This window comes from Trichoplax adhaerens, genomic scaffold (assembly GCF_000150275.1).
Source record: "Trichoplax adhaerens TRIADscaffold_18 genomic scaffold, whole genome shotgun sequence".
Taxonomy (NCBI): Eukaryota; Metazoa; Placozoa; class Uniplacotomia; order Trichoplacea; family Trichoplacidae; genus Trichoplax; species Trichoplax adhaerens.
The window spans coordinates 960,325-982,655 of NW_002060960.1; the positions used below are offsets into that span (position 1 = coordinate 960,325).

Below are 22,331 nucleotides of genomic sequence, written 5' to 3' on the forward strand. Positions count from 1 at the left end.
AAGTACAGCTAGTGAATAATATCAGTAAAATTGATATATGATATGATACACGAAACAGTATATGGCATTTTAATTTCACCATTAATCTATCAATTTGCTAATTTCTGGTATTATACTGTAAGATCAGTGAAAGTGATCACGGTTTTATATACATGATAATTAATTCTATTGCAAAAGGATGCTTAAAAGTTCAATCGTACTTGAAATTAATCTATTGAATCTAATTTATTGCAGTAGAAGTTAGTATAAAGTAAATCTAGTTAACGTTCGTAAAAATTTTAATTCATTTCAACTGGTGGTCATGCAATAAAATAAAGTGTTAAAAAAATTCATTCATTCTTTTTAAAGATAGTAATGTGTGATGATGGTATATTTAAGCCAGAGAGATTAAACTTAAAATATTTTCATTTAAATCCAATTAGATTTATTTTAAATTAAATTTATGCACCATATGGCACAATATAGTGCTTTTTAATACTGTCTGCTTCAATCAGTTACAACTAGTCTGCTACCAGCTAATTCTCCTTTATTACCTAATTGATTCAATAAAATTTCAATAACGTCAACATTTAGAGGATATATGTCCTGTAAGGACTAAAAATTGCGGCTTAAAGTCTACGATAGCCTGTATGTTAATTTAGTTAGCTGTTGTAGTGCAGCCCCTAATAAGTTTAAGAATAAGATGATTGCAATTAGATAGTCTAGAGATAGTCCTTATTAGTAGTTAGATGAACCTAACTTATGCATCAAAGGGAAGTTTATAAGGAACTGTAGTTCTTGCTTCAATTTTAAGAAGACACTTTATCACAGCAGTTTATCATATATTATCCCTATAGTTCTTAATGCTATTTCTAGACCGATTTGACCTTGTTATCGTTGCCTTCTTGTGACAGATTTTGTTCATTAGAGATTACTGTAGGCACTATAACTGTTGTCGTCGCAAATAAATAAGAAGGTAAATAAGCATCAATTATCTTCGAATCGAGGTAGTTATCTTTACTGTACAGTAGGTATCTGTACTTCTCTCGAATTAAAACAACTTTGTACTTTTACAGATTCAGGCGCCTAACGAGATTAACCGAAAACCTCTTTATACTTCTGAATGATCTTCTCGTTATATGATGTTGTAGCCCTGAATTATTACTGAATCTACTCACTGTAAATACTTGTATGCTAGGTAACAGAAAGACAAATTTAACTATGGGCTGCTATTATGCAGGACCATGGTACTACTCAACGAAAATTTTATCATGATCTAAATACCTTGATTGGCCTCCTTTCACCTATTATTTTTGATTGTGCTATCCAAACTATTGCTCATAATTAATAAATGTTCATACAGGAACATAATACTGCTCGAAGCATATGTTGGCTTTGATCTAAAAGCCTTGATTAGATTCTTTTCACTTACTGTCATTGATCATGCAATCTAAACATTCTGGTAATAATTGGTATTCATATATCATACATTGACAGAAATACAAATGGAAATGTAAGCTTTATGTTTTCTATAACCGGCTAAAATGTATACATTTTGTTCCCTATGATTACATAAACACAGAAAAATGTAATCATATTAACTTGTTTTCTTAATTTTAAGCTAAATTAATTGGTAATAGAAATGTTAGCTCTTAGCGAGCAGTTCTTTGCTTCCACGACTGGATTATTTTAATTACATTAACGGAGGTATGTTCAATTTAAGTGTGGTAAAGATTTTGCTCTCGAATTTTTCAGTCTATAGACTTGTTTTAAAATCTCAGTTGGTGGTAAGATTGAAAGTAATTTGCTGTAATTCACGATAGGTATACAATTTTTACTAAATTCTATACCTAAAAATAGGCTTACTAACGCAACAGTTCTTGACAAGAATATTCAGATGGTTTGTTAAATTAAGTCTATATCCAAGAATGGCTTCCCATCATGTTGTACCATTAGAAGTCACCGAGTCGCAGTCTTTACAAGAAATCATTACTCAAAAAGCGAATGCAGTAAACTTAAATGTAAGTTTGATTTTTTATTGGATATTATTGGCCAAATGTCCGAATCTATCATTACTTCCTTGATTGCTGCATTATTTTACTTTGCTCGCTGATTCAAGCCATAAGCTACTATTGCTTAAATATGGAAATTTATATATAATTTTTTTTGTTTTACCGAATGTCAAAGAATGAAGATGAAGCATTTTATTTGGTGAATATTGGTGATATTATATACAAGTTTAACACTGTAAGCAAGCTGTAGCTAATATAAAAGACTTAATAAATAATATCGTTACCTAGAAAATATCAGACCTATATCAAATTTACCACTTTCTCGATTTATAGATGCAATGAATAGGTTTTATAACTCCTTAGGCTCGCTATCCATTAACTTGAAATTTGAGATTAAAATTGAGCAAACCTCTAGTCTCACACAACTTGTGTTACTGTTATTACTAAAATTAACTAAAATTACTACTGTAGATTACCATGCAATCAATCATCGTTGAATTAACGATAGAATATGTAGCAATGAAAATAAACCAACGTAAATTGACGAAGAAGTGTTCTCGTTTAATCGTAAAACTATCTTAAAATTATCGACAGTAGTAAGTTTGATAAGTTTACCTAACTTTCCTATGTAAAAGAAATATTTACTATCTCTATCTCCTTAAGACACCAGTCTTATAACCCCTTATTTCTAGTCTCTGTTAATCTGCCTAAATGCTATTTGAATATCATTTTGGTAGCGATAGAATTTTAAAATAATATGATATTCTGATATTTCTTTTTGCTTATAATAAAATTAGTGGTTGTCCGCACTACCTCGTGTAAAGCCCTTTTACGGTAATTTCATGCTAGCGTTTGTTACAGTAGATGTAGAGTCGAGTTTAAATAAAAAGAAGCTTTCTAATATTTTATGTAATTTCGTCCTTAAGCTATACAATGCAATCCAGACTTTCATCTAGTAGCAGCTTTATGTAGTCTAGGTGCCAGTTTCAGCGTCACAAGTGCTGTAAGTGATAGAAGTCTAAGAGAAGTGTTTAAATCCTTTAGCGGCATTAAATCAAATTTAATGTTATTGAGATAGGCTGATATACGGTTAACGACTGCGTTGGATGTCAAAAATGACAATATCATCTATTCAAATCCGTGCAAAGGATTGTCTCATTTAAAGTAAGTGGGACAGAGTATTCTCGATCATTTTAATGATGAAATACCAAGCTAATTCCTTCATAAACTGTTAAGATTGTAACGATGTTTTATCTAATATTTAGTTCAAACTATAGAGTTCAGGTATTAAAAGTTAAAGATTTTTCTATGCAAAATCTGATGACGAATATTCACCATGACTTATTGAGAAGCCAGTTTTGTTGCAGCGTTTTTGATTTTGGATACTTCATATTTAGGGTGGCTCTGAAAAAAGGAATAACTCTGATGACTTTCGATAGCGAAGGAGAACTACAGCGAATAAAGCGTATGGTTCCACATGCAAAGTAAATAGTAGGGTTTAATTTTGAAATGATACTCATATTGGATAGATCGACAATTTTTTGAAATTATTGACTGGAATAGATTGCTGTTACGACTGAAAGTTGATGATTCTAAAGCGGCTTTTCCGGTATGTACGGTCAAAAAAATTTGAAATAAACTTTCATTTTTCTCTGCTTAGATTTCATGATACAAACTAATCTACGTCCACTTTAGTTAGGGGCGAAGTATGGAGTACCATTCTCTAGAGTGTTGCACTTATTTAAAGTTGCTAGAAAATTAAGTTTAAATGTAATAGGAATAAGGTAAGAAAACTAGTAATTAACCATAATTTATTACTTGAAGTTGGACCGACGATGATTAGTTTGTTCTTATTTAAAATAATAAAAAAATATACTTGACAAATATGGTAAATAAATTTAAAATACAGGAATAAGTCCTTGTGTTAAAAGATAATTATGCTGATTTAGTTTCCATGTTGGTTCTGGCTGTGATGACCCCGATTCTTTTACTAAAGCTATTGAAAAGTCCAAAAAAGCGTTCAATCTAGCAGTTAGCTTCCGAGTTGCTTTTTAAGATTATATATAGTAAGACTGAATTAAAATAACGACTTTTTAATGCGAGTCGCAATATTTAATTACTTTAACAGAAAGAGATTGGCTTGGATCTCACATTACTAGATATCGGTGGCGGATATCCGGGGATTGAAGATACGTTATTTGAAAATGTAAAAAGAGATTTACTTATTCCACGATTAATTATACTTATTTGTATGTCGGATTTGATGGCCAAAGCACTTTATTTTCAGGTTTGTGGAGCCATTACTGAAGCACTTGACAAATATTTTCCTACAGAATGTGGAGTTGAGATAATAGCAGAGCCAGGTAGAACCTTTTTGACTAAGGATAAATGTTACATAAAATTTGGCCGTCCTTATCACGGCAATGGATTAAAAGTCTAGATGAATCTTAGTCTATGATCGATGCTAAAGGTTTAACGTTATTACTTGTATTTTGGTGGCTAGGAAAATATTTTACTACCTCTTCAATGATTTTAGTCACGAATGTCATTGGTAAACGTCTGAGATACGATGATAATGTGAAAACTGAACGTATGTAATCTATTAATAGAAAGACCATTTTTTCTGATACTATGCTTTCGATAGAGTCATTATGATCATTTAATATTGATGTAAAACTTGAACTCTAATAATACCAGAAAAAATTAAAAAATTGCTTTTCATCGTAATTGATAATTTCAGAGAATCAATCCCATAAGGAAAGCATGGTTAGGGCATATTATTTGCATTACATTTTCGAAAATACTGGTTTCATTCTTTTTGTTTGCATGATTACTTTTATAGGAATGCATGTATCATATTAATGATGGCTTGCATGGATCTTTCCTTCGAAGATTATTCACAAAAGAGCCATTCATACCTAATGTACTGAAATCGAAAAGTGGTCAATTCCATCGTAGCAGCATATGGGGGCCTACATGTAATGGACTGGATTGTATTGCAAGTGGCCAAACTATTCCAGAGGTATACCATAGTATAGATTTTACATTTTAATGCAGAATGCTAAGGTTTACTTACAATAAATATGAATGAACGCGGTAATACTTTATTTGATTAGATGGAAGCTGGTGATTGGACTTACTTTGAAAGTGAGTATATAGGTGATCTCGAAAGTACTTGAATTTATACATTTGATGAAACTGTTCTTGTTTATAAGATCTAGGAGCATATGCATCAGCTGCGTCCTCCAATTTTAACGGATTTGCAAGTAAAGAAAGGCATTATTACATAAGCAAAGAACATTGGTGAGCCAAATTTGTTCTTGGACTATTTGCGCTAGTAACTGTATGATTCAATTCGCTCCTACTTTTAAAGCTAGATTAATTTTACCAATCAATAATTTATTCCAATTTAATAGGAGTATGACTAATAAAGAAGTCAAGCAAGAGTTATCTCGATATTTTGATATTCATTTTAATACACAATAGCTAAGAAGATAATCGTACTTGATAAGAATTGACACCATTACGTAAAATACTGATTGTTGAGTGAATAAGTTAGTCTGCGTATTTTTGCTAAAGAGACGTTCAAGTATTCATAGTTAGTTTATGTTTTACCGAACGTTAATTAAAATATTTAGGATGATTATCGCAAATACTTTAGCCGATATTTTTAACTAAAATATTCTGTTATCATATACAAGATTGCTATAATATGATACTGCTCGTTGCACAATGCTGCTGAACTCTAAATTATAACTGTTAAGACTTATAATCACTAGAGGTAAAAATATTATTATTGAAAAAGTTAAATTTCTTCAGTTAACGCCTAAAGCAGAAATTATCAAGAAATACACTTTTAGCTTGATAAAAAATCTTACGTATGGTGGCCACAATCATTTTACATGTTAGCAACAAAATCAATAACCATCTTTGGATATTGATGTTTGGAATAAGATTATGATCTTTTACTGTTGTTGTTTACAAATTAGACGGTTCCTGTAGAAACGGGAACATTTGAGTTGAGTGGTGTGGTAAAAAGTTGTAGATGTATCTTTGCTAATAAAAGTTTATCTTTACAGTATTTTGCTGTGTGTGTTTAACGTTAAGTAAAAGGGCTTTTAAGTCAGTAGCTAATTATAGACCTTTACTGTACGTCACCTTGTCGCAGAAGTGAAATTGTGACACAAAATTACTGACAATAGCAATGCAAAAGAGTATAGAACTTATCTATTTGTGATGCCAGGATGTTATGAAATGGAGGATTAGTTTCGGAAATATTTCAAATCCATGTCCCACCTTGAAAAAGATTTATACGGTAAGGAGATAATGATATAGTTCAAATTTTCTTAACCGAGTTGAAATCGTGAAGACAGCGTTCATGCATCCATAAATGTTGAATTTTAGCTACTATTATACTGTGTTTTATTTCTAATCGAATTTATCACGAAAATACTATATTTAATATGCAATTGCGATAGGAAAGTAGAAAATTCGAAAAGCTTTTTATAGTTCACACGTATTTGGATTTACTACAGAAGCTAATATAAAATATAAAATAAAAGCACAGCACGCGAAGTATAACGAACGGGGATCGTCGAGTTCTTTACAATAGTACATATTCCAAAAATATGTAGTACAATATGTCAGTTACGAGTTAAAATTTGTAGCGAGAAAACTTGAACCAGATGAAAACCCAGAGTCTTCTGTTAGGTCTGTCTGCCCAACTTAGTCTACAAGACAACTCTAAATACTAACAATATCATCATCGACAGAAAGTTACGATAAACTACACGACTAAATGAGAAAAAAGAGCAAAATAATCTATATTCCGAAAAGAGAGAAATTTTTGATGAGGTACTACACTTTTTTAGTATTACCATTATAGTGTTACCATCATAGTGTTGTATATATACAAATGATAAAGAATTATTTCGTTCTAAATTGCTAATTACCGCTAAATCTAAAAATGCACATGGCGAAATGAAATAAATGCGCATCTCATCTTCAAATTTTCAAGAAAATACCTAACTTGTATCTAAAAGAAACTAGTCTACTATTTTTATTTATGTAGTGAATTAATTAATTTGCCTCAGCTAAAAAGATGATTAAATTACAAAGATGACTAAGGCCCTAGCGAGCTTAAAGTGGTAGATAAATGGCTTCGAAAGAAGCCAGAATGCTATGAAAGAAGAGGCGAGATATATAGAATCCTTATCAATTACATATCTTTAGAGATGAAAGTGGTTTCTTGAGGATAGGAAAAACTATCTGAAAATAGGGATATAAAGTCCGATGAATAATCATTAAAGCTAGAATCAAAAAGTTAAACAGAAAACAAAAGATAATAATGTAGTCTACTTAGTGTACACATGTTTTGTAAGATATGACAATAATCTGCGTTATAAAGTTAGATCCATGGTGCAATAGAAATATACAAGACGATTTCTAGCCCAGACACCAGGTAGTAAGAGTATTTTGTGTAGCAAATTTAATATTTTTTTCAAGCAGTGACACATCGTAAGGTTAACCGTCTGCATCAACTAGATTTCGGGTATATCTCCCAGCCTAAAGTGTAGATCAATTACAATATAGTAGTAATTAGGTCGCAAAACACCTTTGTTCCATGTCAGTAATGGAGATTGTGATAACAGCAGTCTCGATATGCTATTTTTTATCGCCTTTACAGCGTCGTACAGGAATTGAATTATTAAGTCTTTAAACTGCATTCGTTTTTACTATTAAGTTTCAAAATTGTTCGATATGACTTCGTACCGGGTCTGCTTGCTCATGAAAATTGAGTAGATGGTCAGCAAAGCAGTAAGTAGTTGATTGACGTACCATATTACCGTCTAATTTTTCATAAATTACTCTACATCTGCATTTCGGGCAATTATTCATTTCACGCTAATTTAGCATGCAAGTTACGAATTAGAAAAATATCAGTAAAGCAAGAATACAAGTACAATTTCTTACTCTTTCATTCAAAGTGCCGCATCAATCCTAAACTTCGCGTTATATACGGTTTGATGCTCTCACAGATTGCAATCCTAATACGCAGCAGGATCACGCAAGAGCATTACTGTCAGGTCTAAGATCTCGTTTCTAAAAGACTTCTAATTAGAATTTATTTTGTGCAGTTGTCTTTAAAGGACTTCATTCAGTGATTTTTCTATTCGATATTCTTCTCAAAAATCAGCTGAATTATGATAATGAATCTAATCTTAAATCAGATATAATTAACAATGGCCCAAAATGTATCTAGTGTAAAACACTATATCGTATTCTTACTCGACATTTGTAGATATTTTCAATGCTTCTATTTATATGAACCTTTGGTAAGTTGGTTTTACGATACCGATAGTTACTTAGTTATCTGCAAGCCTTATATAACTAACTCAAAGACGTCTAGAAGACTTATATCAGATGTTAATTTATATTTTTGTAATTGCTATTTCATCCCTGTTCTAACACAGTCTCTCCAGGAATTATTTCCGTACTTAACTATACTAAAGAAACTTTTGTAATATTTTATGTCGAAAAGCTTTACTACAGGTAAAAATTTTCTGTTGTTATAATCCTATGTACGTGTATATGAAAATAGTTATGTCCATACGTTCGAGCAGACGTATAATTTTCGGTAAATATGGGAGCGATATACTAGATTATATAAATGAAATTTTTTATCTCAGTCTATATACTGTAAATAGCTTTTCTATAATAATCTATATCAGGGACGCCTATAGTTAAAGTTTTACCGCAAGAAGCCAAAAAGTTATCACAGTGTCAAAATTAGCATGAAGTCGTATGCGCGTGCAGATATATATATATACATTTTAGTATATCCGGAGCGATATACTGGTTTATTTAAAGAAAACTTTAATATAGTAATCTACGTAAACCCAGCGATCAAAACGAAGATAAGATGGCAAAGTATCATCATCACGACAGGCTAAGATAACGATTGCGATTATTTTCTATGCTTTTGTATCTTAAAGTAACCTTGTTTTCACACAAAATGACCATATAGGACTTTATCTTTAGTCCTTCATAATATATGTATTTGGAAGCGATCGTTTCAAGAGAAAATTAATTTGGAGTTTTCTTCATGGACGAGTATAATTAATTCTACCACAAGCAATTGTTTATCAATTCATTAAAAATACAAACACAAAAATTTATGCTTTAACTTGCTGTTAACATTCATAGCTTATAATACGTAAGAGTACGCCCTAAAGTCGATAATAAACAATAACAGCTTGAATATACCGTTATTCCGGTTGATTATCGTTATTTAGGTTTTTTTTGTGTAATCATATCGCTATTGAAATCTATATTATTTAGGCTTAAATATGCGCATGGTCATCGAATGATTAACGTAATTTTTGCAGTTGTAATTGTTCTTATTTAGACAATTGCACTACAAGAGGCTTATTTCATAAATCAGAAGTAGTTTACGTCTATACTAAACAAAATGGCAGTCGTCAACCAGGCTTTGGTTGTCTTGTTGGTCTGTATCTTTCTTACTCATTGCTTGGCATCTGAAATATCCATCTATCAAAAATCTGATATCAAGAAAGATTGTCCAAAGAACTGCTTGTGTAGAAGCTCTGAAATTATCTGCACTCGACTAGAAGAGAAATTTGCTGTTATCCCGAATGATGTACATCGAATGTAAGTTAACTTAGTCTCTAGCATTCTTGGAAGGTAAGGTAAAGTAAATTAAGACTGTTTTGATGTTCTAGCTTATTCTTAAATTCTTAAGTACTAGTTCAACATACAGTTCTAATTCGCGTTTGGTATGGACTTGTAATTTTTGCTTTACAATTAGACACTATTTACCGTGTTCCTTATTATATATTGATTATTTTAGATTGTCTGGTTTAATATTGATTAAGCTCATCTAATGCTCTTTCTACTGCCTGAAATCATTTACTAGTTTTTAGACGATGATTATGGGGTCTGAATTTGATTCCATCGCATCTTTTCCGACATACGATGTTCAAAAAGCTATTGATTTCTTCCTTATATTTCAAACGTTACAGCTAGGATAGTGATAATCGTTCTTGAGATAATTTACAATAGTTTACAGAAGCTTACACATCCCTCTATAGTAGTTACCAATATTTCAATAGTAAAAATCACAGCTTAAGACAAAGATGAGATTTCTAAGAATCTCTTGTTTCAAAAGCTTAAAATAGCAGCTGACTCAACTGATTCCAAATTATTGGGTTTTCGTTCACAATTATGAACATAAAAGCTTCCATATGACATAGTAGTTTGGAAGCACTTAGCTTACTAAAGAACTAGATTTCATTAAGTTAAGTCTTCTCAAGTAGTCTTTATAAATTAGAAGAAATGATTGAATTTTATGTTCATTGAAGGAAGCTACAAGGATGACCAAATCTATTAAATGCTAGATATTTTTAAAGTATTTACAAACTTCACTAACATTAAATTGTTGATTAAAGCTGTTTAAACAAGTGTGAATGCGTAAATTCACGCATTCGTATTTGCACACCGAGCAGTATTTACGATATTAACGTACTGCAACAAAACCTGTTTATTACTGCTATGATCACGATGGTGTTGCTCTTTATTTAATTGTTTACTGTAAAAAAAATTATTCTATAGAGAATTTTAATAAGCTTTTGCTGACGTCTAAAAGCAGACTATGATACGATAATTCAAACTTGCTAAAAATTTTTAAATTGTAACTGCGGTTATTTGGTTTATTTATGGGCCACATCTCAGAGTTAATTTAGGCTGCATAGGTCCTACTTATCGCTTTCAAGTTACATTAAGAATTAAAGATATGCTTAGAAGATTAGTGCCGATTATGCAATCAAGATTATTAATTGAGAACTATCATCCCACTATAAACAATTTAAAATTGTAAATACTTTACTTTCTTTCCAAATTCCAATTTGATTAGGTTTTTATATACCAATAAGTGCGATAATTCTCATGAAGATATTAGAGTTCTCCTTTAAATAACGCATCTAATTTGTAATTAGTTTGTGACAATAATTATGAAATCAAGGGTACTAAGGCGTCAAGGTCTGTTTGATAGAATAGGCAATCTACAAAGTATAGTACGATATAATAAGACATTATGCAAAATTTTAGACGCTATGGCGTTAAATTTAAACATTCCATAAATAAATTTATGATGTCTCATAAAATACTTTTTGAAATAACGACAACGATTCACACCGAGCTTAATTTTTTTTTCCAAAATTGATACTCAGGATTAGTTTCAAGATTTTAACTGTACTACGTTCAAATCTGTCATTTTAGAATTTTAGAGCAAGAGTTGGAATGTAGCAACCAGAACATAAAGCAGCTGGCCAAATTATCTAATCAAAGACATATTCAACTTATCGGATATTGTATTCAAAACGATCTGAGAAATAAAATACCTTTAAATAAAGTACTAACAGTATCAAACAGAGATCGACGAGGTACAATAAATAGGACTTTTGGATAGTATGTAAACAATAATTTTTCACACTCTCATATTACAAGTCAGTGTCTTCTTTGCAAAGATTCATATATTAAAGAGATCGAATGTTATAGATCATATAAGAAGGAATTCGATTCAATATTTTATAATTATATGTAACTGTACTGACGGAAAATTATCAATTCCATTACTTGATCTTAGCTCTTCAAACTCGTAGCACCAGTAAAACAGGTATCGGAAAAGATTAAACCTTAGCTTTACACGGTTGTTGACACCGGATTAATATTGAAACCTTTTAAAAGTTTCTTTCACTAGTTGATTTTAAAATTTAGCCTAATTGCATGCATAATTCTGCTATTGCAAACTTACAGTTGTTGGTGATTCGTTTATTGGCTGCTATTTCACTGATGGATTTTGTTCTTGGACACAAAGTGGTAATAGACCGTTTCAAAGGCAAATTACAAGTGTTGGCAACTTTCCATTATATGGTATAATCAGTTTAATTATTTCAGCTTATTATTTCGCTAAACTTTTATTATACTGGAATTTTATATCAATTTTTGTATTATGCAGCTGGTCCATATATATATTTTTTTAAAAGCTCATCAGATGGTTTAAGAACGTATGAGGCTATTCTGACCACTCCATCGCTAATATTGAAAAAAAATGCCAATTTTTCATATGTAAGTTCCAGCAATCTTAGATCTAACTATAAAAAAATATTCTAGAGCATTGAATCTTATCGCATAATAATTTTTATACTACGTAAATATTCATCTACTCGTACAAGAATACTATCAAATTTAGCTTATGTTCTGTAATTTATAATAACGAATGTTTAATAAAGTTAATTTAGCTATCATTTTTGACGTAGATAGAATGATATTATTTTGTTAAAATAAAAATTGGGAAATAAGTTTGCCATAGCGTTTTCATAGTAGAATAAGACTCAAACTATTAGTACAGTATCTGTCGAGCTAAAAATATATTGATTAATGTATTTTGCTTAATGAAGTAGATTAATTTATACAAGAGATAATCTTACTGGGAAATGATACTACTGAACTATAGAATCCAACATCAGTAGAAGGAATATGACTAAAGATCAACCGAAATTTTAACTTCGTGTTCTGCTGTACTTAGCTATTACAAAATCTACGTGTACATGATTTTCTTAAAATAGGAAGTGTGTTTTTGCCCTTTATTAGCATGTATGTAATTTCTTTAGTAGTCTTTATTTCAATTCTCAAATAGGTCAACTTCGATTTATTTTATATGCGCAACTTGTAATGGAAAATATCATATATTACTTGATTAATAGTACTATCATAGTTATTATAGCTATCAGCTGAATGTTTCATACTTTCCTATAATTTATAAATCTCTGGCTGTGAAAAGTCTTCATTTATTTTACATTTAAACATTTGCGAATGCTGACTGTTTTACTTTAATAGGTGACATACACAGCAATAGCTCGGACCAATTTCTTGAACTCCTTTTCATTTAGCTATGCGAAAGGGAATAGCTATTTCGTGTTGAGGACACCTTCACTAATGCTTGATGGATGGTGGCATGGTTATCGATCCTCTGATTTCTATGAAACATCTGCATTTCGAGTAAGTGCATTACAGATATGTAATATGAGTGTTAATTTATCAATTACATACGTTACATTTAAATCTAACTGTAGTATTTTGATGTATCAAAAATGGTATTTTAAAATTTTGGGCCTGGTAAGTATTCTGTAAATTTTAGAGCAATACAAGTAGAGCTGTTCTCAATCATTTAGTATTGGATAACTAGGTTTAATTACCAATTTGATACATATTTTCTGATGTTAGACTTTTAGTAATGTCTTCATTTGCGTAGCAGTATGTAATTTAGCAATATGCTACGTGGAGTCTGGTTAAAAGCGATGTTTAGAAACTTTAACGAAATGCCATCTACTACCTGACCTTACGTATTTTTATTCATTAACTTAGTACACATTAAAAATTTATTGAATACAAGTACAATTATTCAATCTTACAGCTGAGAATATATGCAGAAACAAGATGGCAGTCGCATTCTAACGGAAATTTTGGACTGGATAACATATTAATCCACAACGTTGAATTAGCTGGAAGTACGTAGCAAAAATGTCAATAATCAGGTTTTACTGGCTAAGTATTTAACCTTATCGGTGAGGTAATTGAAATTGCAGTAATCCCGCTTCTTATAAGATGATGATCAGTAAACATTTTTTATAAATTTTAGATTCGACTTTCGCTACGGTCGGTCCCATCGTTGCGGTATTAAGCGCTGTCTTCGTTGTAATAGTAATCATTTACAAGCGTCAGATATGGCGTCGATTGAGGAATACTTCACAAGTTCAACAGCAAAATAATAATGTTGCTCTAAAGAATGTCGACAATCATAATTATCCGCTTACAAATTCAACATTTAATATGGGTTCGCAAGCGACGCATGGTCAGAATTCAATTTCTATGCCAAATCCATCTTTACCGTCTCAAATTCCGAGTGGTACCTCAACGGAAGTAGTAAGTTCACAATTTAAAGAGAAAAATAGCTGTGATTATTCAACAAATGTCGATAATTACACTTTTCCACTAACAAACCCTACATTTAATACTGCTTCGCAGGCTACCTACAGCCAGAATTTAATTCCTATGCCAAATCCATCTTTATCGTCTCAAACTCTAAGTACTTTTTCAACTGGGCCTATAACTTCACGATTTGATGACAAAAATGACAACTTTACTTCAATGAAAGTCGATAATCATAATTATCTATCTACAAGCTCAGCATTTAATGCGGATTCGCAAGCTACTTATAATCAAAATTCAATTCCTATGCCAAGTCCGTCTTTCACGAGCCCAGCTCTGAGCGGTACCTTAGAGGGAGGAGTAACTTCACAAGCTGGTATATTCGTATTAAAATAATTACAGTTATCTTGTTAATACATAAAATTTTATAAGAGAACTAACTCACATTTACAAAAGCAGAACGTTATTAATGTAAATTACTTAAATGTGTACCGAATCAAACATTTCATAAAATTCGGTAATCCAACTCATACGCCGTATAGTTGTCAGCCAGTTTTAAGTCTGCTGCACCATTTCACTTTAATTTAAATAGAAAATCGCTTGTACGGGCATTTCAATCTAATAATACAGTATCTTTATCAATTTTTGCGTATATTTTAGGTCATTCAGATATCCCACCAGATTATGCAAAAGTGGTTTCAACATCTTAAAGGCCAACAAATTCTAAATATACCAAGTGCACCATAAATTTTAATAATAAGATTTCATTTCTGTACGGAAAGACAATGAATAATGACACGGGTATTTTAAAAAAATTTTATATAAGTCATCAGTGAGGTGTAACAGTTCCTGAACTTAAAGACTAGTATGCTGATAAGACATGATTGACTCTCCATATAAAAGTTTTATTATTATGTTGTATTAGTTTAAGTTTTTCAATAGTTGCTTCGGCAAATGTCTAGATCATTAGAGCATTAAATCCTACTGTTGTGGACTACCATACTTCCTTAAAAATTAACTAAACTAGCATAAAACTTCTACTTTCGGTTGCTCTCACAGATTATAACGCTAATATGTAGTAGCATCTTGTAAAAGTATCTTACTACTATGATACCCAGGTCATTTTTTCTGTAAGGCTTGAAATTGAATATTTAATTTGCAAAATAGTCTTTGAAGACTTCATTCTGTGATCTTACTATCGGATATTCTTCCTAAATCAACTGCTTATGCTAATAAAATGTAATTATAAATTACGAATAGTTAACAATGAATGATCCAAGATATTTCTTGAAAATTCTGCATCAATTCTTTCTCGATATTTGAAAGTCTTTACAGCGTTAGTATTGATGTAAATGTTATGATTTTGTATTTGATATACTGTATCACCGAAATTACGATTGTTATTGTCGGTTAGTTTGCAGCTAATCATCCAAAGTAGCAGAGATAGGATATATACAAGATTGTACTCGTTGCAATTATAAAGTATCTCTCTTAGCCGTGGGTTACTACAACTCAATAAAGCTAAATCGCAGGTGCATCTTAGAACTGTAGTAGGAGTACCTCAAGGAATTAATCAGCAAGTTCTGTAGTAGATCTTCAGTTTTCGCACTTGCTGGCTCATGCATGCTCACTGAGTATAAAATTGTAATAGCGAATTCTATATTCGTTGGAAATAGCTTAGTTAATAAATTATCAGTAAGCCTTCATATAGCTAATAAAATTGCAGTGTATCTAGATCTCATTTTAAGTTCTTAACATATTCTTAATGATAGGCATTTTCCATTCTTCATATAGATATTTTTACAGTCTGTTACTGCTATATGCAAATATAGCTATTAATAATTAGTTATTTATAGCACCTACAGTCTTTGCTATTTTTCATAATTATTTACTGTTACATAGTCTATTATGTTATATCTTGGATCAAATTCTACAATCCGGTTTTCTGCATACGTTCTATCTCAAACGCTATAAATACTTATGATTTCTGTTTCAGATTTGTTAGTACAACTATTCTTCAGTTCACTATATTATTATAATTAACAACAAAATATTATATGCACCAATAATTCGCCGTGTAGTAACGTTATGTAAATTTTGAAGCGTATAATTGTGCTATGGCTGTGTTGTAGGCACTAGTGTCTGACGAATAACACTGATACAATGTGGAATGTATCGGAATGGGAATACTAGAGAAACATACTATATATAAGACGTCGAGATTAGAAATAAAGAGCAAATTATACAAGTGCATTCAAATGAAGTCTAAACGTCTTGACAATTAGTTGTATTTACTATTATTAGTATCTGCGCTCGTTACTTCATAACAGCTTAATTATGCCGATCTAGTAGTAACTACCACACTGTACCTAATAATATCATTAATGGAGTATCTATTTTTGTCGTAAAACCTATCGTGTAAAGAATGGTGGAGTACAGTAATGTCAAGTGATATGTAATTAAAACGATTGAAATATTTTCTCTATACTGTACGTTTGTTTTGGAGGTTCTGTACGAATCAAGTCAGAAGTCATCGTTGAAGAGATTTTCAGGACTCTGCTTAACCGTAGGGCACGGCACAGCATATTCTATACCTGTGTCATCCTAGAAGAAAGTTATTATAGTCACCGTCTTAACATATTCTGCGATGCTGCGTTTACAGCGTTAAAATTCAACGTAGATATCATTTTATCACGAGTTATGTTATTATTAAGTAAAGTCTTAAAATAATAGCTATTGGTAATTGTCAATTTAAATGTCAAATCATGTAAAATATTCCTTCTAATGATGGATTATCAAGACGTTCTTGAGGGCAATATTCCCTAGAGTTCTATCTATGATTTTCTTATTCTTTTACTTATTCACATTACCGTAGTCAACGAAAAATATAACGGATAACCTTACTTTGGTACCCTTAGTCATGATATGCTTATTAAAAATTGAAAACTGACATTACGAATCTACTATCAGTCTTTTCCTCTCTAACGTCTACATACAGTCAAAAACTACTCGACTTATATTCAGTCATTGTAGTGTGACCTAGCTGGGACTACGGGGTAGTCGTGAGTGAATATTTTATTGCAAAATCATTCAATTTATAGCAAATCTAGATAAGTAATCATTATCAGTTTATTGATAATACTATGTATGCAAGTATGCATTTGTCTATTATAAAGATGTAAAACATCGTAGATAAATTAATATATAAGCATTCCTTGATAAGTTATCGTATAGACAACTATGCATAAGTTACTACTAACAATGCTATACAGTAAATAGTGTTAGAGAATAGGAAAAATATTTCCAGTTCTTTTGGCAACGACTATTGTGTAAGTATAGAGACCAGGATAAGAAATGGAATTTATTATTATAACAGCTATTGCTAAAATTTTCTCTACATAATAGTACTCGTATATAAGTACTTTTATCAGCGCTACTATGAGCAGGGTGTTCCGTAATTTTTACTGGTAATAATATATAATCATTAGACCCCCCCCCCCCCCCCATCCCTTATCGGTACTTTACGGTAAATAGTGTTAGCAGATTGAGCGAAAAGACCGATTTGATTTGATAGAGACATAAATCTAAGTAAATAGACCACGATAAGAAATGGAATTTATTATGACAACAGTCACTGCTAAAATTTACCCCATATTATGTATATTAGTACTTTTACGAGAGGGTAATAGGAGCAGGGCATTCTTCATTTCTAATAGTAACAATAATCATCAGACCCCTCCTCTCTTTGTTTGCATTACTGACTTTCTTGAATATTTATAAGTCTTATTAGCTATAAAAGAACAATTATTAATCATGTGACCCGACTGCCATAAATACAAAACTACATCCAAAATGGCGAAATCTTCCAAAGTGCTGCTATATGTAGCACTTTTATACATTTTATGCAATAAGGTGGTAGTTAATGGCGATCACATAAAGCAACTATCATACGTAGACTGTCTCAATGGCTGTTCCTGTAATCATACAGATGCTGTATGCTCTAATTTCGAAGAGGCTTTAGCTTCTGTAGCACTCCAAAAACGAACAGTGTAAGTCCTTTAACTAGTCTTAAAATGGTGTGAATTTACAGTTTAAAAATAGCATCCGACGTTCAAGTTATTTATTACTTTATTCTTGTACGAGTACAAGCAGCAGATGATTTAAAAGTACAGAAGTCAATCTTCAACAAGCAAATATCATTTTTTCAACTCTATTGCACTTACAGCCGTATACTTTACTGAATTATTACGAATAATATCGTTACAAATCGAAATTTGCAACAAGGAAAAACTTATAACTGTTATAGAAAATAGCACCACGATCCTACTATCAGGTTTAACCTTCCTGATATTTTCCTTACTACACGAAGATCTGCTATCTCCAGGAGGAACAGTAGTTATCGCCAGTTTCGAAGCTGAATCGAAACTTTATTAAAAAGCTAGTCAATTTAAAGTAAATCCCCATAAATATTAGTTGTCAGTACTTAGATAATATTATGAAACTATGCAGTTATCTACTTAAAGTATGTATACTGTCATGGATAATGGTATGCTATCTAACGTAAATAAAATAGGCATTTTGTTGGAAAGTTCACTTCGTGACAAGCAATGATAACAAGTAAAAGGGGATTTTTGTAATTTAATTTAATCGGTAGTTAGCAGCCTTTTAATTTAGAGTAGAGGATTGATTATTATAATCAGCAAAATAGAGAGCAGTATACTGCAGAGTTTTTCTAACAAGTATAATTCAAAAGCTTTAGATCATGCAGCTGATGAATACATCAACATTAAACTATTTTTATATTGAGTTCCTATAGGAGCGATGTCTACTTTAACGAATGAATTTATATATGTGCTAGCCCTCATCATTATTTTGTTGATAGGTATAATGTTTAATTGTACAGTAGATAAGCTAGAAAGAGGCTGCACTTGTTAATGTGCTATTCAGCGTGTAAATGAAAGCGTAACATGAGTATTGGGCTAATGACAGTAATCACATAAAATTGTCTTGAAACTGAAAGACAGAATTTAAAGTTTTTATGTACCTAATTTTGATAAATTCTTTCTCATATATAGCACTTTATTACAAAAATTGCCTTGTCGAGATCGTAGCTTAAGAGAACTCATCCAGCTCTCAAACAAGAGAGATGTTACGGTAGTTTTTAGATGCTACGGATCGAAAGAGTACATGAATCCAAAACGTAAGAATGGAATGGAACTGAAATCTAATATTGAAACAGCAAGAAGAGGTAAGATCCACTAGCGGAACGGCACTTAAATATCTCTTATACTACTGGCTAACAGAATCATAATAAGATCAAATTTAATTCAATTTCAATATATTAAGACTTGCTAAAAATGTGCAAATTTGTTTTCTTTAAATTTTTATTTAAACTTTGCGTAACTGTAGCAGAGATGAGACTTTTTACTATCTTGTTTTGCATTAATTTTAAACTTTTCATACTATTTGGAAGTTATGAGAGTAGAAAGAAATTCCAGATCACAAAATAGCAATTATACAATTAGCTTGATAAATGGACAAAATTCTAGTGAAGGTACTGTTATCATTGAAAATCGAATAAATGGCCAGCGTGGAGCAGTTTGTGGCACTGCATGGCATGCCAGTGATGCCTCAGTCGTCTGTCGACAACTTGGTTTCCTTAGTTATAGGTCCAAAGCAAGTATGATATAGCTAATAGTACGACATCCTTCTTTGATCGTAGGTAGTTACCTAGATATTTCCAGCTTAATTAAATCTGTTTTACTAATTGGATTGAATTTGGCATTTATTCCAGCTGTAGCTAAACCAGGAAATTTAAGTATTATTGCAAGAGCATTGTTATGCTTGGGAAAAGAGCAAGTTATAGATAGCTGTAAAATAGTATCTTGGAATGAACCATTTAGTTCTAATAATCTTTGTAATCAAGCAAGGACTGTAGCAACAGTGAACTGCGTATCGGAAGATAATAACCCAAATCGTAAGATTATGGAATCGGGTTTATTCCTACTGATATTTAAAACTATTTCTGTTACAAGTTTTCCCTAAATTTTCAACTATTTTTTTTGTTTTATCACTAGTTCCAGGTAATTCCCCAGAAAGTTGCACCTTCAAATATGGATTCTGCAATTGGCAACGGAGTGGAAATTATCTAATGCAATGGAATAATTATAATGGTTAATTGCTCTAGTCTATGTAACAGAAAGTATAATATTTTCATAAAGATATTATTTATCAGAATTTAATTAATACTGCGCCTTATTCGTAGAGTTCAATCAATCTGCTCGGATTAATCTGCAATTATTTATTACATTCTCAAATCATCAACAATTCTAATATTATTTTTCTAATTTTATTTCTTCAAGGGGATTCGTATGCTTTTATATCTGTTCGTAGATTTGAAATACCCGCAACTGCTATATTAACCAGTCCGTTTTTGCGCTTGAAATCCTCAGACAAATCTGCTTTTGTATGCATTGACATTTATAGATGTTTATAGCAATTCATTAAAAAATTTATCATAACTTTGGATATAACCTAGGATACACTTGTGATGAATAATGTTCTTATGATCATATATTGATTTCAATTACAATATTTCGATTCAGATTAAATTTAAAATAAAGCTAGGTAGACTAGGGTATTTCGACGATACTTCATTCTTTCGATACAAATATCGTGACTCTTCTTCTACGATTAAAATCGGCTTGCCAACGATCCCTTATACAGAATCTTGGGATGTATATACCTCAGAAGATTTCAAACCTCGAGATCCATTTCAAGTAAGTTTCACCTTGTTAAATACCGTATGTTAAGATACCGTGGAAATACATTTTACAGTTTTAATTAAACAGATGCCATAAGGCTAACAAAAGCCTATGAAGGAATTGTAAATCAGAATTAAATGTTTATGCCTTTCAAAGTGTAATATTCTCCCCACAACATCAATACAAATCTTGTCACGAATTCTTCCTCAATTAATTTCAAGTAATTTCAAATCTCACCGGAAAATTTTTGTACAATTTACAATTTTAATCTACATTCGTGGTCAAGCATTAAAAATAGTTAAAGTTACCAAAATGTGATGTAAAGCTAGAAAAATTGTGTTACTTTGCATCAAGATAGATATTAGTTACAATGTACATCATGACTAGAAAAATGACTGTAGTAAGCTAATCATAAAATTTCCTTCTAATAATTACGTTGACATCACAAGTTTATTTGAGAACTCATTACAGGCCTGGTTGAACCTCAAAATTCTTAGTAATATAAGAAATATCTTAAAGTGTTTGGAAAGTATTATAATAAGCTGCTAATAGTTAAAGTTAGTGAGATGTATTATGTAAAGAGAGAAAAATGGAATACATAAATGTTGTATAAAAGTCGTAGTTAGTCTTCGTAGCTGGTACAGGATGAGGGAGAAAGAAATTAATGCCTACGGAATTTTAAAGGCTCGTATGTTCATATAGATCAAGACTAAGCTCCTTTTCCATGTTGCGTTTATTGCAAATTGTAGCGAATCGCGAAATTTTAATATATTTACGCCAATGCAATTGAAATCCCTATATTTATTAGATAGTATAAATTAATTTCACTTTACAATAGCTGCTGCTATAAATATAAGTGATTGTTTGCTATCACATGGTACTTCAATTTATATGCATTATTATAACGTAGATTCCTTATTTATCTAGGTTGTGTTCATAGCCACGGCAAGCAATCGTAGGCAAATTGATATTAGTTTGAGCTTGGATCAAGTTTTTATTAATAATGCAGAACCGAATATAGGTTAGCCATGACTTAAAATTATAGTAATAGCAATGTATATGTTATACAAAAAATTATCATAAAATCAAATCTATTTAAATTCGGATGTTCAGATACATTATGGGTGCGAGTTACAATACCTAATATTTATTAAAGTCCTATTACATAGCAGTTCTAACAGATATTCGACTATAACATGATTGTCTCATTCTCTGAGTAAATCCGTCTTATCTATTAACTCCAGGGCTCACTCAAGCGTCTCAATTAGCAGTGATCCTTTCTGTTACCATAATTGCCAGTCTCAGCCTTATATTTGGTATAGCTTATTATTGCCATTATCACAATAGGGAGGGTTGTAAAACATGTTGCGAAATTTGGTTAAACTCAGGCACCAATCCAGCAGTAACTGGGACATCAACAACTAGTAAACTGAGTTTGGGCTCTGGAACATCTGCCGATGTACTTCGAAGGGCAATACGTGACCACCCTTACATACTTAATGAAATTAATACTCATTATCCAGGCAATTCAAGGGCACTTGAAACGGGATGTGACGAAGGCTGTTAG

The 22,331-nt window shown here is 31.4% G+C and overlaps 3 protein-coding genes across 3 annotated transcripts; all 3 read left to right on the forward strand.

Moving 5' to 3' along the window:
- Positions 1-1,907: 1,907 nt before the first annotated feature.
- Positions 1,908-5,298, forward strand: TRIADDRAFT_60904 (uncharacterized protein; the record flags this gene model as incomplete). Its single annotated transcript, XM_002116813.1, has 13 exons — positions 1,908-2,000; positions 2,167-2,226; positions 3,070-3,155; positions 3,389-3,475; positions 3,555-3,600; positions 3,687-3,775; positions 3,941-4,022; positions 4,120-4,354; positions 4,495-4,581; positions 4,732-4,757; positions 4,834-5,013; positions 5,108-5,138; positions 5,207-5,298. The coding sequence occupies 13 exons, from the start codon at positions 1,908-1,910 to the stop codon at positions 5,296-5,298; spliced, it is 1,194 nt and encodes a 397-aa protein (XP_002116849.1).
- Positions 5,299-9,462: 4,164 nt separating this feature from the next.
- On the forward strand, positions 9,463-14,710 carry TRIADDRAFT_60905 (uncharacterized protein; the record flags this gene model as incomplete). Its single annotated transcript, XM_002116814.1, has 9 exons — positions 9,463-9,662; positions 11,289-11,452; positions 11,826-11,942; positions 12,028-12,137; positions 12,909-13,070; positions 13,486-13,579; positions 13,711-13,994; positions 14,097-14,376; positions 14,661-14,710. 9 exons carry the CDS (start codon positions 9,463-9,465, stop codon positions 14,708-14,710), a joined length of 1,461 nt encoding a protein of 486 aa, XP_002116850.1.
- A 3,142-nt stretch (positions 14,711-17,852) lies between these two features.
- Positions 17,853-22,331, forward strand: TRIADDRAFT_60906 (uncharacterized protein; the record flags this gene model as incomplete). The annotated part of the gene is made up of 8 exons (XM_002116815.1): positions 17,853-18,049; positions 19,076-19,248; positions 19,474-19,680; positions 19,723-19,995; positions 20,078-20,173; positions 20,727-20,779; positions 21,692-21,785; positions 22,009-22,331. The coding sequence occupies 8 exons, from the start codon at positions 17,853-17,855 to the stop codon at positions 22,329-22,331; spliced, it is 1,416 nt and encodes a 471-aa protein (XP_002116851.1).